Below are 25316 nucleotides of genomic sequence, written 5' to 3'. Positions count from 1 at the left end.
TCTCTGAAGCTTTTCCTGTTTCCTGGTATGCAATATAATGATGTTATGAAGGAATTAAAGAGAGCATATACTTGTAAAAATAATAGGAGTGTTTGCACCTGACTATATTATAGTAAACATCTATGATGTTATAAAGAGAACATTTAGCTGAATTCATCAGAGTTCTGAACAGTTTAACTACTTTTCACAAACCCCCATAGATGATGACATTTGAACACATTTCTAAATTTGTCTGCTACTTAGAGTGGATCACAATTAAATATACTGGCTGGAATGCTTTCATAATATAGACATGAATTATAATTTAAAAAATTCTTACTATTTGCTTTATTTGACATGAAAAAAGGATGGCAGCATAAGTGGGGCAATTGAAATTCAATTCACTTCATAACATTTTATTGATTTCTGACTTCTATTGGTAAGTAATATGGACTTACTCATTAAGATATATTGTTATATGATTATAAAAAATACATGAGTACATAAACATTGAGGGAAGTATTTCATCTTATTATTCATACTACTGAGAAGTAACATAAAAATATCTTTCTGAATTTTAGGAAAGAACAAGAACAACAACCAGTGCGTTACCTCTGCAGTGTATAATGTATATGACTTCATTGCACCTGCAGTAAATATAGGCCCACGAGGGATATTATGCATCAAAAGAAATTATGGGTCTGTTTTGAGAGAACAGCAGTGGGACTTACCATCTTGATCCGTGGTCACTGTAATAGCTGTGAATGGCTTGGGAGAAAAACTCAACTCAGAAACTCCATTCATTGCTTCTATTTCAAAGGTGTAATTCACGTGAGACACAAAGTCAAGTACTATCACGGAATTGTTGATCAGGCCTGTATGTCTTGGGATGAAGCGGAGTCCTCCACCACAGTCCTCACACTGGCTGGTGTCTAAGCCACATTTCTTACAGATTACACTGTATGTGAGATCTTTTCTCCCTCCTGTGTCACTTGGTGGGCTCCATTCCAAAATAAGGGCTGTTTCATTGATGTTAAAAACCACATTCCTAGGAGCTGAAGGTGGCCCTAGAGAAAAGCAATTAAAAAACAAATGTACATGTATAGGACAATGAATTATGGTGTTAAAATGAAAACTTCATCAATAAACACTTGTTTCTCTTTTATGTTAGTTTGAACTCTTTTTCTAATGGGATCTATAATGATCACATGGTTAAAATAGCTCATTGGTTCTAGTAAGGAAGGAGTCTTGAGGAGTGAAGATCTATATCCTAAATTTTGGGAGCATGAATTTCAATATTTAACATAAAAATCAGGATATCTGTAAAACATATGGTAATTAGCCTTTTTAAACTTGACTGAAAATACATAAAATTATTTTAAATTATGTGATAGCTTTAATTACATTTTATTAGTTATATTACCATTTTTTAAATTTGAAAAAAAATAGTAATATACAGATACAAAACACATTGTGGTAAGTTTTTCAGTCTTCATTCTATAATTGGTATGTAGATAAAATCCCCATTCATCGCTTCTGAAAATCACTAAAAATCCATTTTCCAAAGGTTGAGATTAAATGAACATAAAATTAGGGTGAACAGATGATTTGGAAAAAGGGAAAAAGAAATGAAAATTGAAGGCAACAAAAAACCTTTTATTAAGTCCTTGTCAATTTGATGGGATAAAAGCATTATATGAAAGGGCTAAAAAGGGGTCATGGACAAGAAATGATGGCAAGACTTTCATTTAGATTAAGTTTACTAAACACAAGTAAGTGTGTCCTTTAAACTAAGCATGGCCCTAAAAGAGACCCACAACATTCTCCTATTTGTCATAAAGACCTAGAAAACCAAGTCAGTCCTAAGGAGGGGATGAGCATCTTCTTATTATTTACCACAAAGATCACACTGCATAGAGTGCTTGATAGCCTTTAATTGTTCCAGTCTTTCCTTAAAATTGTGTGAATAATCCTATATACTTATCTGAGTCCTTCAAGCCTCAGTTTTATAATGTCTTCTAGGTGCCAAACACTGCGCTAAGTACTATATATGAAAAACCACAGAATCCATATGCTGTGAGAGGCTATACTTATGAGAGATATTTAGAAAAATAATATATTGTATAAATTTCTGGGGAAACAACATTCACGCCACATTTTAGAGGGCTTCATTTTTAAAAAATCTAAACCAATTCTCTAATTTTTGTTACCAAGAAAATCTACTTAGAGAGTGGAAAGGAATGTCTCCCTAACATTCCCTCTGAGAAAGAAATTCAAGTTTTGATATAGGCTCCTTTTGGATTTCAAGCTATGGCCATTCATTCATGAAATATTTTATTTAGTGTCTACTATGTGGCAGATACTGTACTAGATCTTGGGCTTACAGAGATAAGACATGTTAGACATTATTCCTTCTTTCTTGTTATTTACATTTTAGTGGAGTGACTAGATATATGTAAACAGATGACTAAAATTCAAATCATAATATGTGCAATTACAAAAATTAGAAGGACAGGTGTTGAAATAAAAGCAATCAAGGGAATCCCTGTTTTAGGTAACATTCTGAGAAAGCCTCATGGAGGTGGTGAGGAGAATATGCAGAGGGGTGAGAAAAATATTAGGAAAAGAAAGTATGCCATTCTTATTCAGAAAGATCTTGAAATAACCATGGAACTGGCAGAAAGTCACTGTGGCTAGACTGCAGAGGGAGAATGCATGAAGTAAGTTTTAAGGAACAGGAAGAGGCTAGATAGTGCAAGACTGCTAGGCTCATTGGAATAAGTCTGGATAGTTTTCTATGTACCATAGGAAGGGACCTCAGCTACCTATAGGTATATCACCTAGAAATGCAATGAATCATTTTTCTGAAAGGTTGCTGGGTGCCTTGCTTTATGCCATTTCATGTTCCATAGGGTTTACAGAAATGTCTACCTTCAGAAAGGCAAACATGAAGGGGATTATACACTAGAGAACAGGGATAAATGTAACTTTTTACCTCCAACCTAGACTTATGTCTAAGAGATAAAGATTCATTATTATAATAATGTTTTCTTACAGAATGACATATTCATGTTGTTGGTCTTTTACTTATAATGGAAAACATGAATTATTATTCACTTATATTTTCATTCTAGGAAGAATGTTATCAATTATGTTATGGGTGTCTACAAGTATAAAACTGTCCGCCTGGAGATACTTAAAAAAAAAAAAAAAGAAGGCTGACACCCTTCTTACTCAAGGGTCCTCATACCAATTTGCATGATGATTAAATAGCTTTTTAATTGCTGTTAAATTATGCCAGCTAAACTGTGATTTCATGCAAATATTAAGCTGTAATGATATGCAGTGAATCATTTACTAAGATTTAGAACTTGGAACAAAGAGAGACAATTAATTCTAATCCTCGGATTCAACTAAATTACGTGTCACTGGGCTTTTATGAATGTGGCCTGATTGCTTTGTTATCATTTATAAATTATACAAACATTATGTGACACATTTAAAAAATAACGTGGCAACAATAACACTTTTGGAGACATCTGTATTGAAAACTCTCAGGTATTTACTTATGTAGATTTTATTTCTTTAAAAGAAACAAGTAATTCACATAGAAAGAAAGCAATCTCCAGTCCTCACCCTGCAGACTAACTTCATAAGAAAAAGGCAATTATTATTCTCATTGGAAACTAGCTGTTTTTCAAGTCCATCATATAATAAACTACCTAAATTGTACAATTTTTCCACTAGTTTTTTTTTAACTAGGAAACACTTTTCTTTTGCTTCAATTTGAATTTCTACTTTATAATTTTAAAGAATAAAGGAACACTGTTCTACCAGTAAAACTCATGAGATGCTTATAGCAAGGCTGTCGCTCCCTTACCAGAAAAACATCTGTCCCGGTAGGTCCCAATTTTCCCCTTAGAGTAGCAGAGGCCAGGTGTGTTATGATTTTTGTTTTGTTTTATTTCATTTAAGTTGTTAATATAAATTGTTTTTAAACATAACTGTGTTTCTCAAAATATGTCCTATGCAATACTTCTAGTCCCACGAAATATCACACAAAAATCAGTTTGTTGCTCAAATAAGACTCTTGGTGGACTGATGCTGAAACAAAATTAACCCTATTTGCTTCACTTTGTTGAATCCAACATTTCCCAAAAATTTGTTCATAGAATCTTATTTTTCCAAGGAGCATCTAGAGGAATACTAGCATTCTGCAGAACACACTTAAATAAAGGCTGACACAGAAGAAGAACAAGCTGAAGGGTCAACCGGTAGAGATTTATGTTTCACATTTATAATCATAAAAATATGTTAAACCCATAAACAAACAGCGGGATTTTTCATATGGGCTGAAGAGTGACTGTTTACCAATTAAGTCAATACCTAGTTATAGTTTGCAGAGGTACTTTTTAAAATCTTAAGAATAATAAAAATTTCACCGAAATATCTGAAGATACCAAGTCATGAAAGACAATTGCCTATTAAGCTATATTTAATCAGTTCTTAAGTTACTACCTCTGTTAATTTAATGACTGCCAAGAATGTAGTAGTATGGTTTATTAACAGAAAACAAATGTATTCATATTTCTTAGTTTACAAATGAGAGAAAAATAGTTCTATGCTAATCTGGGTCAAGGACAAGATTAAAAGAACACATTGAACCATTTAAAGATGCTTAGGTAAATGCTTTTACGTATCAGTGAGGCTGCAGAATTAACTACAGAAAAATAAGTAAATAGGTAGAGATGAAAAAGCATATCCCCAGGCATTAATATTGCACTGAAAATATAAGTTGTCAGCTCTCTCTATATATATATACAAAATTTTAAACTCTAAAAGTCATTTCATCCTCTGTATCTTCACTATTCCTTTTATCTTTAATCTACATCCATATTGTTAATCTAATCTCCATCCTATATAATCTTTAAAAAATGTATTTAATAGGAGCATCTGTAAATAGAATTTCATATTCTCTTTCTCTAAATCACTTCTTTCTCTATCTATAGGTTTTGCTTATTAAATATTTTCTATTTGGAAATGAATGGCAATCACAAAATTGGAGCTCCAACCTCAGCACACGAAGGAACCATATCAGTATATTCAGAAGAAGAAATGAGGTTCAGAAAAGGACAATAATTACATTAAGGTTATGCAGTTCATTAGTGGTAGAATGACACCTAGTATTTATCTGTTTAGATTTTTTAAAACTCTATTATGTCATATTCAGCCTATAGATAGAAAATCTGACAAACAAATATGAAAACGTACAGTTGACCCTTGAACAACATGGATTTTGAACTGCATGGCTCTACTCATATTGTAGAATGTTTTTCAATAAAAGTTAAACCAAGTGTGCCTGCTTCTCCTGCCTCTCCTTTCACCTCCTCCACTTTTTCTGCCTCTGCCACCCCAGAGACAGAAAGAGCAAGCCCTTCTTCCTCCCCTCCTCCTCAGCTTACTCAACCTGAAGACAATGAGGGCGAAGACCTTCATCATGATCCACTTTCACTTAATAAATAGTAAATACACTTTATCTTCCTTTATTTTCTTAATAACATTTTCTTTTCTCTTGCTTACTTTATTGAAATAATACAATATATAATATATATAACATATAAAATGTATTAATCAACTGTTTATATTCTCATTACACTTTCTGGTCAACAGTAGACTATTAGTAGTTAAGTTCGGGGTGAGACAAAAGTTAGATGCAGGTTTGCAACGGCAAGTGGGGAGTGGGTTGGTGCCCCTAACCTCCATGTTGTTCAAGGGTCCACTGTATTTTTATACAATTTTTTGTTTTCAAAGTATTGTCAAATACACATTTTCAAAACATACAAATTAGTAACTGATTATTGCCTTCCTATAAAAGACTCCCTTAAATAATGCTCTTAGAGTGTGTAAATAATTTTATATACAGAAGAGTTACTGAAACTTAAGTTTTCAAAGTAAATATTACTCAAAATTCAGGAGTATGCACACTTCAAATCTTTTGCATTCCATATAGCAAAATGGATTGCTTCTGATTATCTTTGATATGATTGCACCTACTTTCAGTAATTAAATTGATGCCTAAAACAAAACTTGTTATGTATTAATGTTTGCATAGTCCCATCAATCAGGAGTTAGATAACTTTTAGAATTTATTTTATTTTTAAAATTAATACTTAAAGAAAACAAACAAACAAAAAATCTAATAGACCAAATACCATTCATTTCCAGAATAAAACCTAAACTTCTCAGCTTTGTCTGTGTCTTCATACCACGCCCCCATCCATTCTTTAGCCTCTTGCTCCCTTTTGCTGCATCTCAATGCCTTTGTACATACTGCTCCTGAATTGCCTTTACCTGCTTTTGCTCTCTGAAAAATTCCTACTCAGCTTTCGTATTCTGATTTAGTTGTTACCTACTTTGTGACAACTCCTTGCTACCCTCTGTCAGAGCTGATCACGTTTATACCTGGTAAGCATGTACTGAAAAATATATAGCTAACTGTAAAGGGTGTACTTAATATTTCACATAATTTGTTTCACTCAATCATCACAATAACCCTGTAAAATGGTTATTAATATCCCGATTTTATAGAAGATATGATTGACACTTAGCAAATAATGCATATATTACACTGAAGTATTTGTTTTCATAGGCACAAGTCTGCTAATCTAGCTTGAACTTAAGGTAACATGCCTTAACCAAAGAAATGAATGCAATGCATGGTTTTGTGCAATTCTCTAAGAATTATATTTCACACAGTACAAATTTTGACAAGTATTGTAAAGCAGATAATTCAAGGTTATAATTTTCATAAGAGCCCAGTGCTAGTAAGAACAGATCTATATTACATGAAAATTATTTGAAGTAGACGGGAATGTTTATATTACGAAAACTGAGATTAACTAATAAAGAGCCATAAGAGAATAAGGTGCCACCATCTCTTTACCCATTAGGAGAGAGTAAAAATTTCTCAAAATACAGTTCTCTAGACACTTGAAAACGTGAAAAGTAAGCACTTGCATCTTCAAGTTTCTATGCCATAGAGCATGTACATAATTTTAGCTTGGGAAATTTCCAAAATGGTAACTATCAACTATCCTTATCAATGCAGGAAGAAAACGTCAATTAGTCCATAGAATAACTAATTGTAATAATTACAGAAATGCATTATAAATATGCAGATCAATAGTTAAAGTAAGCATAATCACATGAATGAGAAAAAGAGCACTTAAATATAAATAAAATAATGAGGACCTGGCCTTAGATTTTTTTAGTTAAACTTTATCCAGCTTCCCTAATACCATAGAAAAAATCATGTGTACTGACATATGGCCTTTTTCATGTTTGAGTCAATTACCTTTAGACAAGCATCCATTAGAAATGGAAAGAGAAATATGAAGAGTCCAAGCACTGTCATAATTTCAGAGGGAAAAGCAAAACAATGAATGCATAAATTTAAGCAAATTAATAAACTTTCCTCAAAATGCATAACATTGTAGCAATAATTATGGATGTTCTGTTTCAAATTATGAATGATTTCTTTGTAATGATCTGTTTTGTACAAACAGATGATATTGAGTGCGACAATTCTTTCTGAGTTTCAACTGCAGAGGTCAGGAATAAAGTCACACTGGCAACAAGTGGTAACTCGATTCTCCAATATCGGCAGAATGGCCACTTAGTAATTCTTATAGAGAAAACTCTCCCAGATTATTTGATAAAAGAAGCTCTGCTGAAATATAAATTAAAGTATATGTGTTTAGGTAACTCCATCAAACTCGAGTGATATCTATCATTAATCTATAATTAGGGAAATGGGCATTCATTACATATAGGTGTCTATTCAGTAGTGTAAGGGTCATTTTAATTTTAAAAATACAGCACTGCAATATACGAAGTGAATAAGTAATTTTTATAAGTCAAGTCTAAAATATAACAGCTTGCTTGAGGTTTAAAAAAAAAAACTATCATTGCAATTTCTCCCTTTCTAGGCTCTGTAAAATTGTGAATGCTACATTGTCTGTACAATGAGTCACCTAAACAATCAGCTGTACTTTTGCATTTCAGTTGTGAGATGGAAAAGCGAGGGGGCCAAAATGGTTTTCTTCATGCAAAACTTACATTCAAGAAAAAGAGAAAAAAAAATAAAGAGATGGCGGGGGAAGAAGAGATAACCAGCAGAATAGGGATACTTGGATTGTCAGCATCCTGAGCATCCCCAGGAGGGATGTGGCTAGAGCAGCTGAAAAGAGGAAAGAATGCTTCTCCAACTACATCTCAGCCACTATTTGCTCTACGCAGAGTAAGAGTGAGAGAATAATAATTTTCTCAAGTGGCCAATTATTCCAGCACTAAAGAAACCATGCTTTACACCGTTAGCCTTAGAGCAAATGTAAATTCAAGTTTTATGCTTTCTTCCCAATCATTGTCACTGTATATCAAATACAAAGACTTGATATTTGCCTGTGTATTAAGAAGGATGTTGTAGCAAAATGTTTTCACTTGTAGGTATTGTTTGATTGCATATTTAGATGATCAAAACAACACAAAACAAAATCCTAAGGGTATGCATTAGAATTACCCATGTGTATGACTTACATTTTATGTTTGAACTTTTCTAAGCAGGTAACATAAATGTTTGTTAAATGTGTTAATCTGCCAGCGCCTGTTCAACAGCTTTAAAAGACAACTTCTCTATTGATTTAAATACATGAAAACCATCAAAGTAAAAGTGCTAAGACCATGGGATTTTGCTTTTTCTAACATGTCACTCAGCCACCTATTAGACTCTTACTTCATTCCTCTCCATCGTCTCCTACTCTGTGTTTTCTACTTGACAAGTACTTTTAAAATAACTTTTATTTGCCTACTTTTTTTCTCCAACCTCAGTGACTACTTTTCCCTTTTGGCCTGGAAAAGCCTCGGACAGTTATTCTGATAGACTTCTTGGCAGATAGCAGGATCTCCTGTACTCCAAATGGCAACCAGAGGCAGCCCTAACTGATCAAGAACTGATAGTGTGGAGTGTCCTCCACAGCTCATTCTTTAAAGTACAGAGCATACATGAATGAGTCACCTGAGAAAGTAAGTTAAGAGGATATGAAATAGATCAAAATATTAGATAAAACATTCAGCATTTCTTTTTAAATTTCTTATTCCTAATTTTTAAAATATATTTTTCAGTTTATGCAAAAGAAACACAATGAATTTTTAAAAAGAAAACAACAACGACAACAACAAAAAGAAGAACAAGGAAGCCCAAACCTGCAGGTATGTAGCTGGAATAACTGGAATAACTGGATTAAGATCCAGACCGTTTGATAAATCCTGGTAAAGTTAAAGTTGGTTAGGGAGACACAGACCAAGTCTGGACCTTGGATGTCCTTAGATTGACTTATAATTTTGTCAAAGAAGGGTTGTAGATGTGAAAGGCTATAAGCAGCAGTGGGGATATGATAAAAGTTTTTCATTGTTATTGTTCTTCTTTCAGAAATAATACTTTCCAATAATTTGGAAGATATTTAGGAAGGATGGAAGACTAAAGGAAGGAGACTTGCTAGGAGATTATTAAATTAACCCAAAGGAAAGTTGAGGGTCTTAACTAAAAGGTTAAGACCAGGAATTTACATGGAATGGATAGAAGAAATGCGAAAAAGTAGACCCAAAAGGCTATTTCGAGGTCAGCGGTAGGGGTTACGACTTAAGCTTCATGGCTTGGATGGATGGATTGATGAGGATTCATCAGGACACAGAAACAAAAGCGAGGCTGGATAAGCAGTCTGAGGGAGAAATCAATAATATTGGCTACCACAGGTTGAGCTTGAAATTATTAGTTATCCATTCATCACGTTCTTAGTGTCTACTATATGTCAGGTACCTTGCAGTCTCTTGGGGATAGAATGACAATGCAGAAGCAAGTATATAAATAAACCAAGTATTTTCAAAGAATGATATAATCTATAAAAAAGAAAGCACAATGACATAAAAAAGAGTAACTGCGAAGAATTTTATTTTGAGGGGACAGTCAGGAAATGCCTGTCCCAAAAGCTGGTATTTGATCCTGAATAGCAAAAATAAAACCTAAGGAAGGAGACCTAAAAGGGAAAGCAATTCAAGTAGAGGAAACTGCTGGCACTGACAATGAAAACAATTTCAGCATCTTTGAAGTCCAGGAGTTTGGTGATCAAGGGGAGTATGCTATAATACAAGGTCAGAGATGCGGGCAGGTTTCCATAGGACACACAGGTCATCAGATCCCACAATCAGTTGTCTAGAAGACTTTGAACCTCAGGAGAGAAGACTGAGATATGGATAAAAATATGGGCATTATCTATCTACAGGCGGCATTTGAAATTATGGGAGACAAGGAGAACATATGAAAAGATAAAAGGACAACACAAAGAACACGGGAAAATTTAACATTTAACAGGTGAGCAAAAGAAGAAAAATCACAAATGGTGATAAACAAAATGATCAGAAAATTAGGAGGATGAAACGGAGATTGCAATGTCTTAGATTAAAAGGGAACAGGCAGTTGCAAGAAAGAGAATGATCAACAGAGATAAGTGTCATGAATAACAGGACAAAAAATGTTTCTAATACAAAATGTCAATGAAGATCATTGGTGAAGTTTTCTTATGCAGTTTATTAGAAGTAGTAGAAACAAAATCTACTTACAGTAGAGTGAATGGAAACATCTAAATGCAATAGAGTAAAGTAGACATAGTCAATGACAACTATTTTTCCAAGGTATTTGCTTTAGAGGAGAGAAAAATTGGACTGGGAGCATTTTTTAATAATAGAAATTTGAATATATACTATAGGTTCTGAGGGAGGAGTTAGTAGAAACAAAAAGTCAGGAGAAGAGACAAACAAGAACAGCCAGGCCCAACAGAAAACTGAAAGATCAGATCACCCCCCAGCAACTGGAAGGATTAGTTTTGAATGTGAGACATAATTTTCTTTAGACTGTAGCCATTTGAGACACATAATAATCTTCATGTGAATAAACTGGGATTATGAAATAAAAAGACACCATCTCTATAAACCCAAAGAAATTTATAAAACTCTTAATGGTAAAATCTCATGCTGTGTTGTACTACAAAAGTTTTAGGTTTGTTGTTGTTTTGAGAAAAGCACTAAAGAACTTGGCTTCTTAGCATCCTTAAAATCTTATTATTTATATGATTACCTCCTATACCTATCTATGAAATTTTTACCTATTAGGCAATTTACTGGCCAAATATTTTGGTTACTCATTTCCACAATTTCAGTTCTTCATTTTTTAATCATACATTCAAAATGGTTTCATCACACACGTGAAAATTTTACTTTTCTCTCTACCCCTAAAACCAAAAAATGCTTCCTTTTAAATCCCTAGAAGGTTCTCTGAAAGCACTGTTTTAAATGTTAAGATTGACCAAGACACCAGAGAGTGATGGGAATGACTGATGATCTAAATTCCAACCGTTAGATAATACACCATAAGAATAAAGGAAATAAATAATGGCAAATTCATAGAAATACAATACGTAGCATGGAGAGAATATATATCTATTAAAATATTGCTAATGTTTGTGGTTAATGAAAAACAGGAAAGGTTGACTGCTTGTTCAATTCAATTCCTGGCCCCAAAAGTTCTATATCTTGCTGGACTTACCATGAACCTCTTAAGTGTAATTGTTCAACAACCTCTTAACTTGTCATTTTTCTGAACTTCTTCTCCAAAAATCTCATCTTTTAAGTTTTAGAAGACACAATGTTTTGAAGTTTACGGTACTTGCTTTTTTTTTTTTGTATATATTGTAATAACTGCTAGGGTCACTCCGTACTAGTCAAAGTATGATTCAGACTACTTCACGGATATTGCTAGAGTAGGCAGACATGAACAGGGGAGGAGAGGGCCCTCCACCCCAGGAATGTCAGGCAAGACCAGGTGATGGTCCGGTGGCTGTTAAACTATCTTTCGAAAATAATAATTGGCGGCAGTTGGTGAAAGGCAACAGCAGTCTCCCAACAGATAGAAAACACCTGAAGCTGGTGATCAGGTGCTTACCAATAAGATCTCAGGAATTGGGCAAGTGGGCTCAAGCATGTGCATAAGACGCAAAATTGCAGTTTGACTGGTATATGACCTTCCCCTAGGAACACTCAGTAAGAAAAAATGCCTCCAGTGAGCATGTGCACAATTTCAGTAAACACACTGCGCATGCGGCCCCTCCCGAGCGCCAGCAGGCCACCGTGCCGGAAGACAGCCAGCCCCAAAGGAAGAATCAGGGGAGAAGAAATAGAAACCCCGGAACCATACCAATGTATATAACCTCAAGTAAAGGGCCAAATGAGGCAGCTGGATCTGTGAAGGTGCCTGCTTGGCCCTATTCCAAGTGTACTTTCTTTTCTTCCTGCTCTGAAACATTTTAATAAACTTTCACTCCTGTTCTAAAACTTGACTTGGTCTCATACTGACTTATGCCCCTCAGCCAAATTCTTTCCTGTGAGGAGGCAGGAATCAAGTCGCTGCAAGCCTGTTAGATTTGCCACTGCTAACAGTATCAGATGATAGGCTTAGCGGTGCAGGACTTACTATCTTTTGTGAAAAGGTCTTAGGCATTCAGTGTATTATTATTACTGTTGTTTTTAGTTTGCAGGAATACAAATGATAGAAGCTGCGAACCTGACAAAATAGCATCAACATAAAATTTCTAATAGTTTGAATTTTAACTTACCAGACACTCTTTCAAAATGAATTGTAAGAGAACAGCTTTCTTTTTAATTTAACAAGCATTTATGTAGCACCGGTTATGTGCAAGGTACTGTTTTTAGCACTTTTCAAATATTAACTCATTTAAATCATTATGACAACAGTAGGAGGTATGTATTGTTGTTATCAATACAGATGGTACATCTGGAGTTAGGAGAAGTTAAATACTTTGCCCAACCTTACATATCTAGTAAATGCTTTTGGGGTCCAGAAAATCACACCCTAAAATATGGTCCTTTGGCATGTGGAGTGCTTTGAATTAGAGGAAACTGCAAGGCCTCAGAAATAAACCTCAGAACCAAAATCTCTCTCTGACCTTTCCCACCAGCCTGTCTCTCTGACCCCCTTTCATTCCCAAGGCACCCATAGGGGATTTCTCTGAAGTTTCTTTCTTTTTTGTTTAAGGGAACTTCATCCAGAAGAAATGCATTGTCTTAAAAGTCCTTCCCTAGGAATCTTGTCAAACAACCAGGAAAAATTAACCACTGGAAAAAAGAAACGACTATAAGTCATTACCAAACCCAGAAAGACATTTCATCTATTCTTCTGAAAGCAGCTCCTAGGGATTACCTGAGATACTTTACCTGCATAATAACACTATTTTTCTTCACACTAAAGCTCCACCCTTCACGTCCTTCACCACCTCCCTCAGAACTCAGAGGAACTTTCTCCCAGGCCATTGTTCCTTGGGTACACTCATTTCTCCTAAAAATCACTTACTATCCCTCCATTGTCTACATGCCCCATTTCCTTTTCCCTGCAAAGAGGGTATATAAACCTCACCATCTGGACCTTCTACAAGTCTCATGTTTTATATGCCCCCCATGCTTATGCACATTAATACATTTCTATGCATTTTTCTCCTATTAATCTGGCTATTGTAAGTTCATATTAGTAAACATTAGGAGAGGGTGAAAGATTAGCTTTCCCTAAAAAAAAAAAAAAAAAGAAAGATTAGCTTTCCCTTTGCTCCTACATCACCAAGATTCACTCTGAGAAAATCTGGCTTTAAAAGATAGTGAACTCAGCACTAAGCTGAGTCTTTGCCAAACAAAGTAAGTAAGCTCTTAAAGAAGTAGCAGAGAGAAGCATTGAGAAGAAAGTTTCCTGTCTGGACTAGGAAAACTTGACTAAAGCTCTATATTTCACTTTTCTTTGGAGGTTCTCTCTTTTGATCACTGGTAACAATGTAGGAGATCAAATTATGCCCTCCAAAATATGACTGGAGAAGACCAGAATATGCCACCCTAAAATACAGCTATAGGAGACCAGAATACACCACTCAAAAATATGCCCCTTTGGCGTAAGGATTATTTTGAGTCAATTTATTTGACAAAACTGCAGACACAGTAGAAGCTCAGAAAACAAAGTAGAAAGGACCCTTTTCTATGGAAAATTTATATCTACAAAGGAAATCTCCATTTGTAAGTGTATCTCCCTGTCTTCTCAGGAATAGAAGGATCACTAAGTCACCAGAAACTCTTATCCATGAAGAAGGCACTGACTTAAATCAACATACATCTTACCCTGGTTTACTGTGATTTTACCTCCCCATTACTGCTCCCCTGTCCAAAACTCTTCTTTCTTTGCTGCAGCTGAATATGGTATTTTAACCTAAACTCAAAGCTACCTCTTTGAGATTTACTCATTCCCTAGGTATGTCCAATGTATACATGAGGTACATGTTAGTAAATTACTGTTCGCTTTTCTCTTGCTAATCTCTTTTGTTACTGGAGTCTGTCTCAACTAAGAACTATGAAGGGTAGAAGGAAAATTATTTTTCCTGCCCTATAGCAACAATGGCATGCTGTTCCCTGTCTAAAATTCTGCCCAGCCAATGACAGAATCAAACCTTTCTTTGCTTCTACTTTGTATAAAAAAGGTAGGCTAGCATTTCTGAAATATAATTTATAATATCAAAGCATTAAAAAGGGAAATTAGAAATGAAAGCAAATTCAAGTGACATAAAATGATAAGTGGAAAAATACACATATCTGATTCAAAAATGACTGACAAGCTTATCACATTCATAGACCTTGTTGTAGCCCATCTTTATTTTCCTTTGACTAGGTTGTCATGCTGAATAACTCTAAGCTTTCTCAATTATTGAGTACACTACTTTACTAAAGGGTTCCACTGATGGGAACTTATTTCGTCAATTTACCAATTTTCTACTTATAGCCTCCTAAGAAAATAAAAAGAGATTTTCCTCTATCACTTAAAAGCGCCATTCAGTTTCCTACATAGGTTTTGAGGGATACTTGCCTGACAGGACTGTAACTATTGGAAATACTACCAACTATCTAAGCTGTAGTATGTTGTCCATAATATATATAATACTATTTAGTAACCATGCAAGAAAGATTACATGTATAGTAACAGGAAGATTTGTCTGCTAAAAACTTTTTTCTATAAGTGAGAAATTATATTCAGAAGTTTTATTTTGCTATTTATAAATTTAAAATATGTTCACGGGAAAAAAAAATACCTAAGTAGTAATTTTCCAGGCTGTAATTTTCTGAAGAAAGCAGCCACTTAGCATTTACAATCAGAAAGCCAAAATTACATCTACTAATGAATAGCAACAATGAATGTATTACATCTTTATTAAATGTGTTCCATAAAAATATTTTATAAGGAAGTCTATAGTCATACAGACAAATCTATGAACTGCATTTGTTAAGTTTAAAAAATTGGGACATCTCTAAGAAATGCCTCTAGGAAATATGTGACATTACATAAGTCTAGTTTTGATTCTATGGAAGTAAATAAAATAAGCAAAATTTTGGTACTAATTCATCACCAGGAAGGGCAAATGTTCACCTTAATATCTGACGTACGCAACTGATAAATAAAAATAAAAGCAAACAAAAACATAAAGTGGAGAAAGCACACCCTATTCAACAAATGGTGCTGGGACAATTGGCAAGCCACACGTAGAAGAACGAGACTGGATCCTCATCTCTCACCTTATACAAAAATCAAATCAATAGAGATCAAAGACTTAAATCTAAGTTCTGAAACCATAAAAATTCTAGAAGATAACATCAGAAAAACTCTTCTCGACATTGGCTTATGCAAAGTGTTCATGACTAAGAACACAAAAGCAAATGCAACAAAAACAAAGACAAATAGATAGGACCTAATTAAACTAAAAAGCTTTCAAACAGCAAAAGAAATAATCAGCAGAGTTAATAGACAACCCACACAATGAAAGGAAATATTTGCAAACTATGCATCCGACAAAGGAACTCAATCTACAAGGAACTCAAACAAATCAGCAAGAAGAAAAACAAACAATCCCATCAAAAAGTGGGCAAAGGACATGAATAGACAATTCTCAAAAGAAGATGTACAAACTGCCAACAAACATGAAAAAAATACTCAATATCACTAATTATCAAGGAAATGCAAATCAAAACCACAATGCAATACCACCTTACTCCTGCAAGAATGGCCATAATTAAGATGTGAATCGTAAATGTTGGTGTGGATGTGGTGAAAAGCGAACATTTATACTGCTGGTGGGAATGTAAACTAGTACAACCACCATGGATAACAGTATGGAGATTCCTTAAGGAACTAAAAGGAGAACTACCACTTGATCCAACAATCCCACTACGGGGTATCTATCTACCCAGAGGAAAAGATGTCATTATTTGACACTTGCACATGCATGTTTATAGCACCACAATTTGCGACTGCAGAAAAATATGGAACCAGTCCAAATGCCCATCAACTAATAAGCGGATAAAGAAAATGTGACATATATATATATATATATAACATTTATATCACATTTACATTGTATATGTGTGTGTGTGTGTGTGTATAGAATGCTACTCAGCAATAAAAAGGAACAAAATAACGGTATTTGCAGCAATCTGGAGTTGGAGACCATTATTCTAAGTGAAGTAATTCAGGAATGGAAAACCAAACATCACATGTTCTCACATAACTGGTGGCTAAGGTATGAGGACTAACAACATAAGAATGATATAATGGACTTTGGGAACTGAGTGGGGAAGGATGGGAGGGTAGTGAGTGATAAAAGAGTACACATTGAGTACTGTGTACACTGCTCGAGCGATGGGTGCACCAAAATCTCAGAAATCACCACTAAAGAACTTCCCCCATGAAACCAAACACCACCTGTTCCCCAAAAACTATTGTTTTAAAAATAAAAATTAAATAAAATCTAAATACCCCAACCTACTGAACAGATGCCCTCATGGCCAAGCTCACCCCAGAGAAAACTTAAAACTGAGATCCCGACTATGATGACGAGATGGGAGGCTGGACACACCTCCCTCCTTCACTGCCATTAATCCTTCTTCCCTAAGGGTTAAACAGAAGCCAGCCCTTTTTAAAGACCCACTCCACTGCTGATATCAAGTAACTACCTGATGCTGCTCCTCCCTTTCTGTTTAGACATAACCACTAACCAGCATTCCTTCCTGATAAGAGACCACCAACCGTGGAGTAGTTCTGGCCAGTCCAGAGTATGCTCAGGGAGGGTTTCTATGTCATCTGCTTCACCTTTTGACATCAGAGGGCTGAAAACTCCACCCTTGGATTGTGCTAACATGGCCATTTTTTGTACATGAGTCCCATGCTGAGGCATGAAGTTCAGTTGCACATGTGCATGTTTCTGCTTTCATAAATTTCATGACTCCTATAGCTTATTTAATATGTGTCTTTGACCACCTCATTCAGCATAAATCCCTGTCATTCTTACCACCCTCAAAGTGCATGTCTTGGTCAGAGGCTACGTTTCCCAGCCTGCAGGATGGCCACCTTGCAAGCTGTAACTCTTTATAAAAAATAGTTTCGGCCAGGGGCAGTGACTCATGCCTGTAATCCCAACACTTTGGGAGGCCCAGGCAGGTAGATCACCTGAGGTCCGGAGTTCGAGACCAGCCTGGCCAACATGGTGAAACCCCATCTCTACTAAAAATACGAAAATTAGCGTGGTGGCATATGCCTGTAGTCCCAGCTACTCAGGAGGCTGAGGCAGGAGAATCGCTTGAACCCAGGAGGCAGAGGCTGCAGTGAGACGGGATCATGCCACTGCACTCCAGCCTGGACTACAAGAACAAAAGTCTGTCTCTAAAAAAAAAAAAAGTCTCCTCTACCTTTTTCTACATTTATATGTCGTGTTTTTATGTTAACATATTTAACAAGATTTTAAAACAATCTAAGGGGTGATATTTTACTTTTGTATAGTTTAGCAATATATTAATATATTCACTTCTATTTTTTAATGTACGAATATTTTACAATATTTTAATAATAGAAGAATACAATTCATTTAAAATTATTGGTGTATACATTAAAATGACCTTCACATTTAGATTTAACATTCCATTGCTTCTAACTAAAAATACTGGAGAGAAAGTAAGAGGTGAAATGTGGAAAAACTCAAAAATACCTGCCTTTAAAGATAAATGTCAAGGAAACTTGAACTTTTCTACATAACAATAACACAATGACTTTTAAAGTTTCCTCTGGAATCTCCCTCACACATTAACTATATGGTCCTAAATTGATGTGCTTTAAAATGGTCAAGGGTTGAAGCAAAGAACAGAAGTTTTGTTCACAACTTCTCATGCAGCCTTCAACTGCTATAATTTCCTAAGGACAGATTATGGATAAGGAAAACTTGTAGGGCCTCAAACCAGTGCTGGCATTTGTACATCATGAATCAAAATGAATTTTGAGGAGTAAACACACTCTTTACAAAGAGTTGAAAAGCAACTATGCTGAGTAGAGAGAGAAGCTTTTTCCTTGATTGTTATCACAGAAAATAGCATGGATAATGCCAGATTTTGTACATTTACTTATTTTTTAAATTTAGAATAAAGAGACCAAAAGGGTTGGAAACAGAATTTCCAAATCCAAAATGTATAGACTTACTGGTACATGCCATAGAAGGTGGGTCTTTTTCAGCTCGGAAATAACCCTTTTCACACTGACAGACAGAAGTTGCTTCCACGTATGTTAAACTGTGTGGAGGGCATTTAGAACATTTTGTGTTCCCAGCAAAAGCTTTATAGAATCCTGGTCTGCAAGCTGTAAAAAGAGAAAAAAAAAATTAGTTATTATTGCTAGGATTATTTTACTTGTACATGTACAATATACTTTAATTTATATACACATTGGATCTCAGAGTACAGTGTTACACATATATAGAGAAGACATATATATTAAGATTAACAAATGAAATTAGTTATTGAGAGTTAATAAAACCACAATACAATCATATTTTAGCTGAGGCTGCTAATTTTTAAAATCATACCTCAAGCATACACAGATACACACACACACACACACTCACACGGGCACATGCACACAAAATATCAGTGCTTACCTAAGAATGGGGATGCCCACAACTGACAGTAAGGAAAATGATTTTGTATCATTACCAGAGATGGCATTAAGTAACATTAAATCACACTGCCCAAAATGTATTTACATTCTATTTTCCCTTCAGTTCTTGTGAGTAGACAAGAAGAAAATTCTGATTTGGTGAAAGTATGTCTTTGACACTTTTCTTAGTGGCTAAATTTTCTTTTGTATATGCTTTAACTCTATTTTTTTGATAGTTTATGTTTACTTTTACAGTAATATTTTTAGAAATGATCTAGTAATTCAAAAGAAGCAAAATTATCAATTCCACACAGTAAAATTACTATCAAGAGGTTGGTTATTCAATATCAACATCGACCGGGAGTGGTGGTACACAAATACACACAATAGTTTCTTCAATAACTTGTTAATATATAAATAGTATATAGTTAATAAAAGACTATCATTAAAATATTGTTCTAAAATTTTGAAAATTCAGAATAGATAAATAATATATAAGAAACATCACTAACACTTTCATAATTGAAGTATTGTTTAAAAATATTTAACTACTAAATGTGATCTTAGGACAGCAGTTATAAGACAGTGTATCATAAAATATTCCAAAAATCTACCTTATACAGTTTGCCAATAAAATAATTGTTTTCTACTAAAATATGCAGTTTAAAATAACTGAACATATTTGACAGGGTAGGTCTGTTAATAATTAGCCAAAAATTAAAAAGTTGGACCTGAAATTTAAATAAATACCTTTAATCTATAACAATGTTTAAAATTCTAATATACTAGTCAATTTATAGAGAATATACAAATCTAAATGGGGAGCTTACATTCTGAATATTTTGCAATGGTATTTAAAATATTATTTTAAAGGCTTTTTATGTTATTTTGTAGAGCAAGACCATTTAAAATTAATTAGGAATATGTATGCCATAGAACCACAATATAAAAGATATTTATTACATGTACATATATAGAACCCATAAGACACATAAAGAAGAATTATAAGCATATTGTTTTCTTCTTTTAATCAGCCATGCAAATTTCAGCCAAAGACATTGTTCAGCATATAAAGTAGCATGCTTATAACTTAATTTTGTGCCACAAGACATTGTTACCTTTTCTTTATTTTCTTTGGTAGCTAAAACAAGAATTTAAATTATTGCTTATCTGATGCATTTTTGGTTAATTTTCCACTTCTTAGAATATTTTCAAAATGCTTAGAACACCTCCTAAGATACTTAGAATAGGCTAGTTATGTTCGGACTGTTCTTGAGAACAGTCTAATAACTAGTCTCTCAGCAACGATTATTGCCTACTTTAATCCATTCTTCAGAGTGATCTTCTAAATATACTGTGTCTAACAGCAATATAAAGTGAGACACATATAAATAATTTTAAATTTTGTAGCAGTTACATTAAAATATGAAAAAGAAACAGGTGAAATTATATTTTAATAACATATTTTATTTAACCCAATATATCCAAAATATTATCATTTCAACATTAAATCAACCGTTGAAATATTTTACATTCCTTGAATTTTTAATTTTTTTTTCTCAAAGTATTTGAAATCCCGTATGTACTTTAGCACATCTCAATTCAAACTAACTGCATTTCAAGTGCCCAATAACCTCACATGGCTAGTGAATATCATACTGGATAGCACAATTTTAAACACAGAAATCTATTCATTACATTCTTCTAGTTAAATTTTTTTATAATTTTTCACCTTATTAATGTTAAAGTTTAAAATATTTAACTTGGATTACAGTGTTGCCCAGGATTTGGCCCTGCCTACCTCTCCAACCACTTCAGATGAAGATACCCTTCCTGTACCTTCTCGTTAGGCTTTGGTCTTCTACAGTCTATGGTCAATTCAGGAGCTGACGATCTCCTTCAAACATGTATAAGACTGTGTTATGACTGGACTTACAGCCTTCCATTGGCTTTCTCTTCCTCGGAGAGTAAAAGTTGTTGCCTTGATAATTGCCTCCCAAGCACGGCATGGTTTTGCTCCCCACCCCCGTGACCCTGCTTTTTATTTCCTACCTTTGGTTCCTTCAGATACTTTGCTCTAGCCACACTGGCCTTTTGCAGAATCTTGGACACCCAAAGCTTGTTCCCACAACAGGGCTTTTTTTAACACTTGCTCTTACTCAGCTATCTGGATGGTTTAACCCTTCCTTTATATCAGGTCTTTGTTCAAATGTCACCAAATTAATGAAGCCTTCCCTGATTCCTGCTACACCCTGCTGCAATATTTCATAAGAACTCTCCAAAGAACTTCACATCTGATACACGACGCATTTAATTTTTAAATCATTCCACAGTAAAATGTATGCTCCAATAAGGGAGATCTTTTTCTTTGTTTTGTTTTCTAAAATGCATTTCCAGGGTCTAGAACAGTGCTAAGCATTATTAGACCCTCAAATGAGGCATATTTGGCAAATAAATGAATGAATTGCCAAAGACCTCCTTTAATTTCTATAGTTTTACCATGCTCTTTCTCCTGCTTTAAGACTTTTTCTCTGTTGAAAAGTCTCTTCCCTGTATCTCTACCCCATGACCCACGTATGTTGCCAGCTCCTCATAACCCCGATGATTCTGTGATTCACTTATCTTTCAGCTCGCACTGCTTTAAGAGGGCCATTCTGACTTCTTAGGTCAAATTTAGTTTCTCAAAGGACCTAGGCCTTTTCTGCATTAGTTAGCCCTTGGTAATTACCTGTTTAATGGCTGTAAGCACCACAAGAGGTGGTTTGCCCAGTGCTTAGTGCTTGTCATAATGTAGGTGCTCAATACATACTTGTTTAATTGAACTGGATAGTGTGTGAGTACTCTGCTAATTAAATTCCTGTAGAAGATTATGCATATCTACGTAATGCATGGTCTGATAATGGCACAATTCATCTTTCTATAGATTTATATGTTTTCTCCTTAATGTATTATAGGTAAGGGATGAAAACAGACAGTAAATATCTTGAAAGTGATTTAACTGTGTCTGAAAATGATTATTCTAATATTGCAAGATGACCTAGCTATATTAACAACTTTCCATTTGAAATTATTGTTAATGTGAACTTGGATATTACTCCTAATGCAAAAAAATACATATATAAATTGATTTATATATTAAATTGGATATAGGGGCTTCAACTTTCAACTGTCCCTGATTTCAAATATTTTTATACATCAACTTGCCTTTTAAATCCTTAAAATTTTGAACTCATAACATATATTTGGGTTACTTCAATTTTTCTCTATTTTGATGTTAACATTTAGTATAATATTACATTTAAAAATAAAGAATTCTCTTGTTAGAAAATTACTGTTGAGGCACTCACATTCTCTTACATAGCACACATTAATAGTATACAGCATATACCTCTCAGATCATATCATATTAGATTACAACTATTGTGTCATGTGTTATCTCAGCTTTGTGTAACTGCCACAAGCCAGAGAGGGCCCTCAATATTACAGTATCCACAATGTCGACCATATTTCAGGCACATATTTAGTTTCAGGGTTTTTTTTTTTTTTTTTTTTTTTTGAGAAGGAGTCTGGCTCTGTTGTCCAGGCTGGAGTGCAGTGGTGCGATCTCGGCTCACTGCAAACTCTACTCCCAGGATCAAGCAATTCTCCTGCCTTAGCCTCCCGAGTAGCTGAGATTACAGGCACCCACCACCACGTCCGACTAATTTTTGTATTTCAATAGAGATAGCGTTTCACCATGTCAGCAGGCTAGTCTCAAACTTCGGCCTCCCAAAGTGCTGGGATTATAGGCATGAGCCACCGTGCCCGGACTTTAGTTTTTATAAACACTGTGAAAATGGAATGAAGGTAAATAAATGGTGAATGCTAATACCTAACATGAGATAATTGCATAAGTATTCTGTGTATCTATTCAATTAGCGGTCTTAGATTTTGTTAGAATTGGGTTTTAAATGGGATATCAGTATTTATGTCTTGAGAACTTTTCAATTTCTTTCTTATATATTCCTTCCTTCTCTACTACTTCCTTACTTTTCTGTTTATATTATAGGATGTGTAAACTTCTTGCTTTCAAGAAACAAATGAGTGAAGATAAGAATGTTTTCCAACATATGTCTATATTCTACAGAATCACGTTGGAAAGCTACAGGTTATCTAACGAAGTGATTTCTATTATTTTTTCCTTTAGAAAAATCTATTTGGGTATAGACCATGCATTACTTTTTTTTTTTTTTTTTCTTGAGACAGAGTATTGCTTTGTCACCAGGCTAGAGTGCAGTGGCAGGATCTTGGCTCACCGCAACCTCCAACTCCCTGGTTCAAGCGAGTATCCTGCCTCAGCCTCCTGAGTTGGGTTTACAGGCACGCACCACTATGCCCATCTAAGTTTTGTATTTTTAGTAGAGCCGAGGTTTCACCATGTTGGCCAGATGGTCTCGATCTCCTGATTTCGTGATCCGCCTGCCTCGGCCTCCCAAAGTGCTGGGATTACAGGCATAAGCCACCACATCCGGCCTGCATTACCTTTTTAATTTCTACTTTTAAGTTTCCCCCCATAATAATAAAGATTTATTATTTAAATCTCTACAACTTTTGGAATAGTGCATTCATCTCAGGTCTGCCTGTCTCTGCTTTCTCCCTGCTCATATCCACTCCACAGTTTCTGCAAGTTACGTTTCTAAATAGCAGATATGGCCATGCTATTCTCTATTGTCTATAGTAAGAGCTTAGCCTTTTTGCAAAACCAGACCACTGCATTGATTTGTACAGACTGAGTTGGTTAGGCTTTGTGTCCCCACGCAAATCTCATCTTGAATTATAATCCTCATAATCCCCATGTGTCAAGGGAGAGACCAGGTGGATATAATTGAATCATTGGGGTGGTTCCTCCCATGCTGTCCTTGTGATAGTGAGTGAGTTCTCACAAGATCAGATGGTTTTATAAGGGGCTCTTCCCCCTTCTCTAGGCAATTCTCCTTCCTCTTGCCTTGCGAAGAATGTCCCTTGCTTCCCCTTTGACTTCTGCCATGACTGTAAATTTCCTGAGGCTTCTCAAGACATGTTAAACTGGCAGTCAAACCTCTTTCCTTTATAAATTACCCAATCTTGGGCAGTTCTTTATAGTAGTATGAAAATGGAATACAGTAAGTTGGTACCAAAGAGAGTGGGGTACTGCTATAAAGATACCAAAAGCGTGGAAGCGTCTTTGGAAATGGGTAACAGGCAAAAGTTGGAACAGTTTGGAGGGCTCTGAAGAAGACAGGAAGATGTGGGGAAGTTTCGATCTTTCTAGAGACTTGGAGGGCTCAGAAGAAGACAGGAAAACGTGGGAAAGTTTGGAACTTCTAAAGGCTTGTTGAATGACTCAGACCAAAATGCCGACAGTGATATGGACAATTAAGTCAAGGCTGAGGTGGGCTCAGATGGAGATAAGGAGCTTATTGTGCACTGGAATAAAGGTGACTCTTGCTATGCTTTAGCAAAGAGACTGGTGGCATTTTGCTCCTGTCCTAGAGATCTGTGGAACATTGAACTCATGAGAGATGATTTAGGGTACCTGGCAGAAGAAATTTCTAAGCAGCAAAGCATTCAAGATGTTACTTGGGTGCTCTTAAGAGCATTCAGTTTGATACATTCACAAAGAGACAGTTTGAAATTAGAACTTATGTTTAAAAGGGAAGTAGAGCACAAAATTTTGGAAAATTTGCAACCTGATAATACAATAGAAAAGAAAAACCCATTTTCTGGGGAGAAATTAAAGCTGGCTGCAGGAATTTGCATAACTAACAAGGAGCTGAATGTTAATTGCCAAGATAATGGAGAAAATATTTCTGGCGCATTTCAGAGATATTCAGGGCAGTACTTCCCATCACAAGTCTGGAGGCCTAGGAGGGAAAAAATGGTTTCATAGGCTGGGCCCAGGGCGCAGCTGCTCTGTGCAGTCTTGGGACATGGCACCCTGCACCCTAGTCACTCCAGCTTCAGCCATGGATAAAAGGGGCCAAGGTACAGCTTGGGTCATTGCTTCAGAGGTTGCAATCCCCAAGCATTGGCAGCTTCCATGTGCTGTTGGGCCTGCAGGTGCACAGAAGACAAGAATTGAGCCTTGGGAGCTTCTACCTAGATTTCAGAGGATGTATGGTAATGCCTGGATTAACATTTAGAATACTATTTCATTATACAGCAGACGTCTGATGCAGGGGCAGAGCCCTCA

General features: G+C 35.2%; 1 protein-coding gene across 1 annotated transcript in view; it reads right to left on the bottom strand.

Moving 5' to 3' along the window:
• Positions 1-305: 305 nt before the first annotated feature.
• LOC105532500 (ephrin type-A receptor 6-like) overlaps positions 306-25316 on the bottom strand; it is a 467689-nt gene continuing 442678 nt past the window's right edge. The window contains exons 4-5 of the mRNA XM_011970678.1: positions 18653-18808; positions 306-1046 (exon numbers count right to left, since the gene is read on the bottom strand). Coding sequence (XP_011826068.1) covers positions 673-1046; positions 18653-18808 — 530 coding nt within the window. The 3' untranslated portion in view covers positions 306-672. The remainder of the gene's footprint in view (positions 1047-18652; positions 18809-25316) is intronic.

The sequence above is a fragment of the Mandrillus leucophaeus genome, unplaced genomic scaffold, assembly GCF_000951045.1.
Source record: "Mandrillus leucophaeus isolate KB7577 unplaced genomic scaffold, Mleu.le_1.0 Scaffold963, whole genome shotgun sequence".
Taxonomy (NCBI): domain Eukaryota; kingdom Metazoa; phylum Chordata; class Mammalia; order Primates; family Cercopithecidae; genus Mandrillus; species Mandrillus leucophaeus.
Note: the sequence above shows the minus strand (reverse complement) of the source record. Positions and strands in the feature narration are given on the sequence as shown.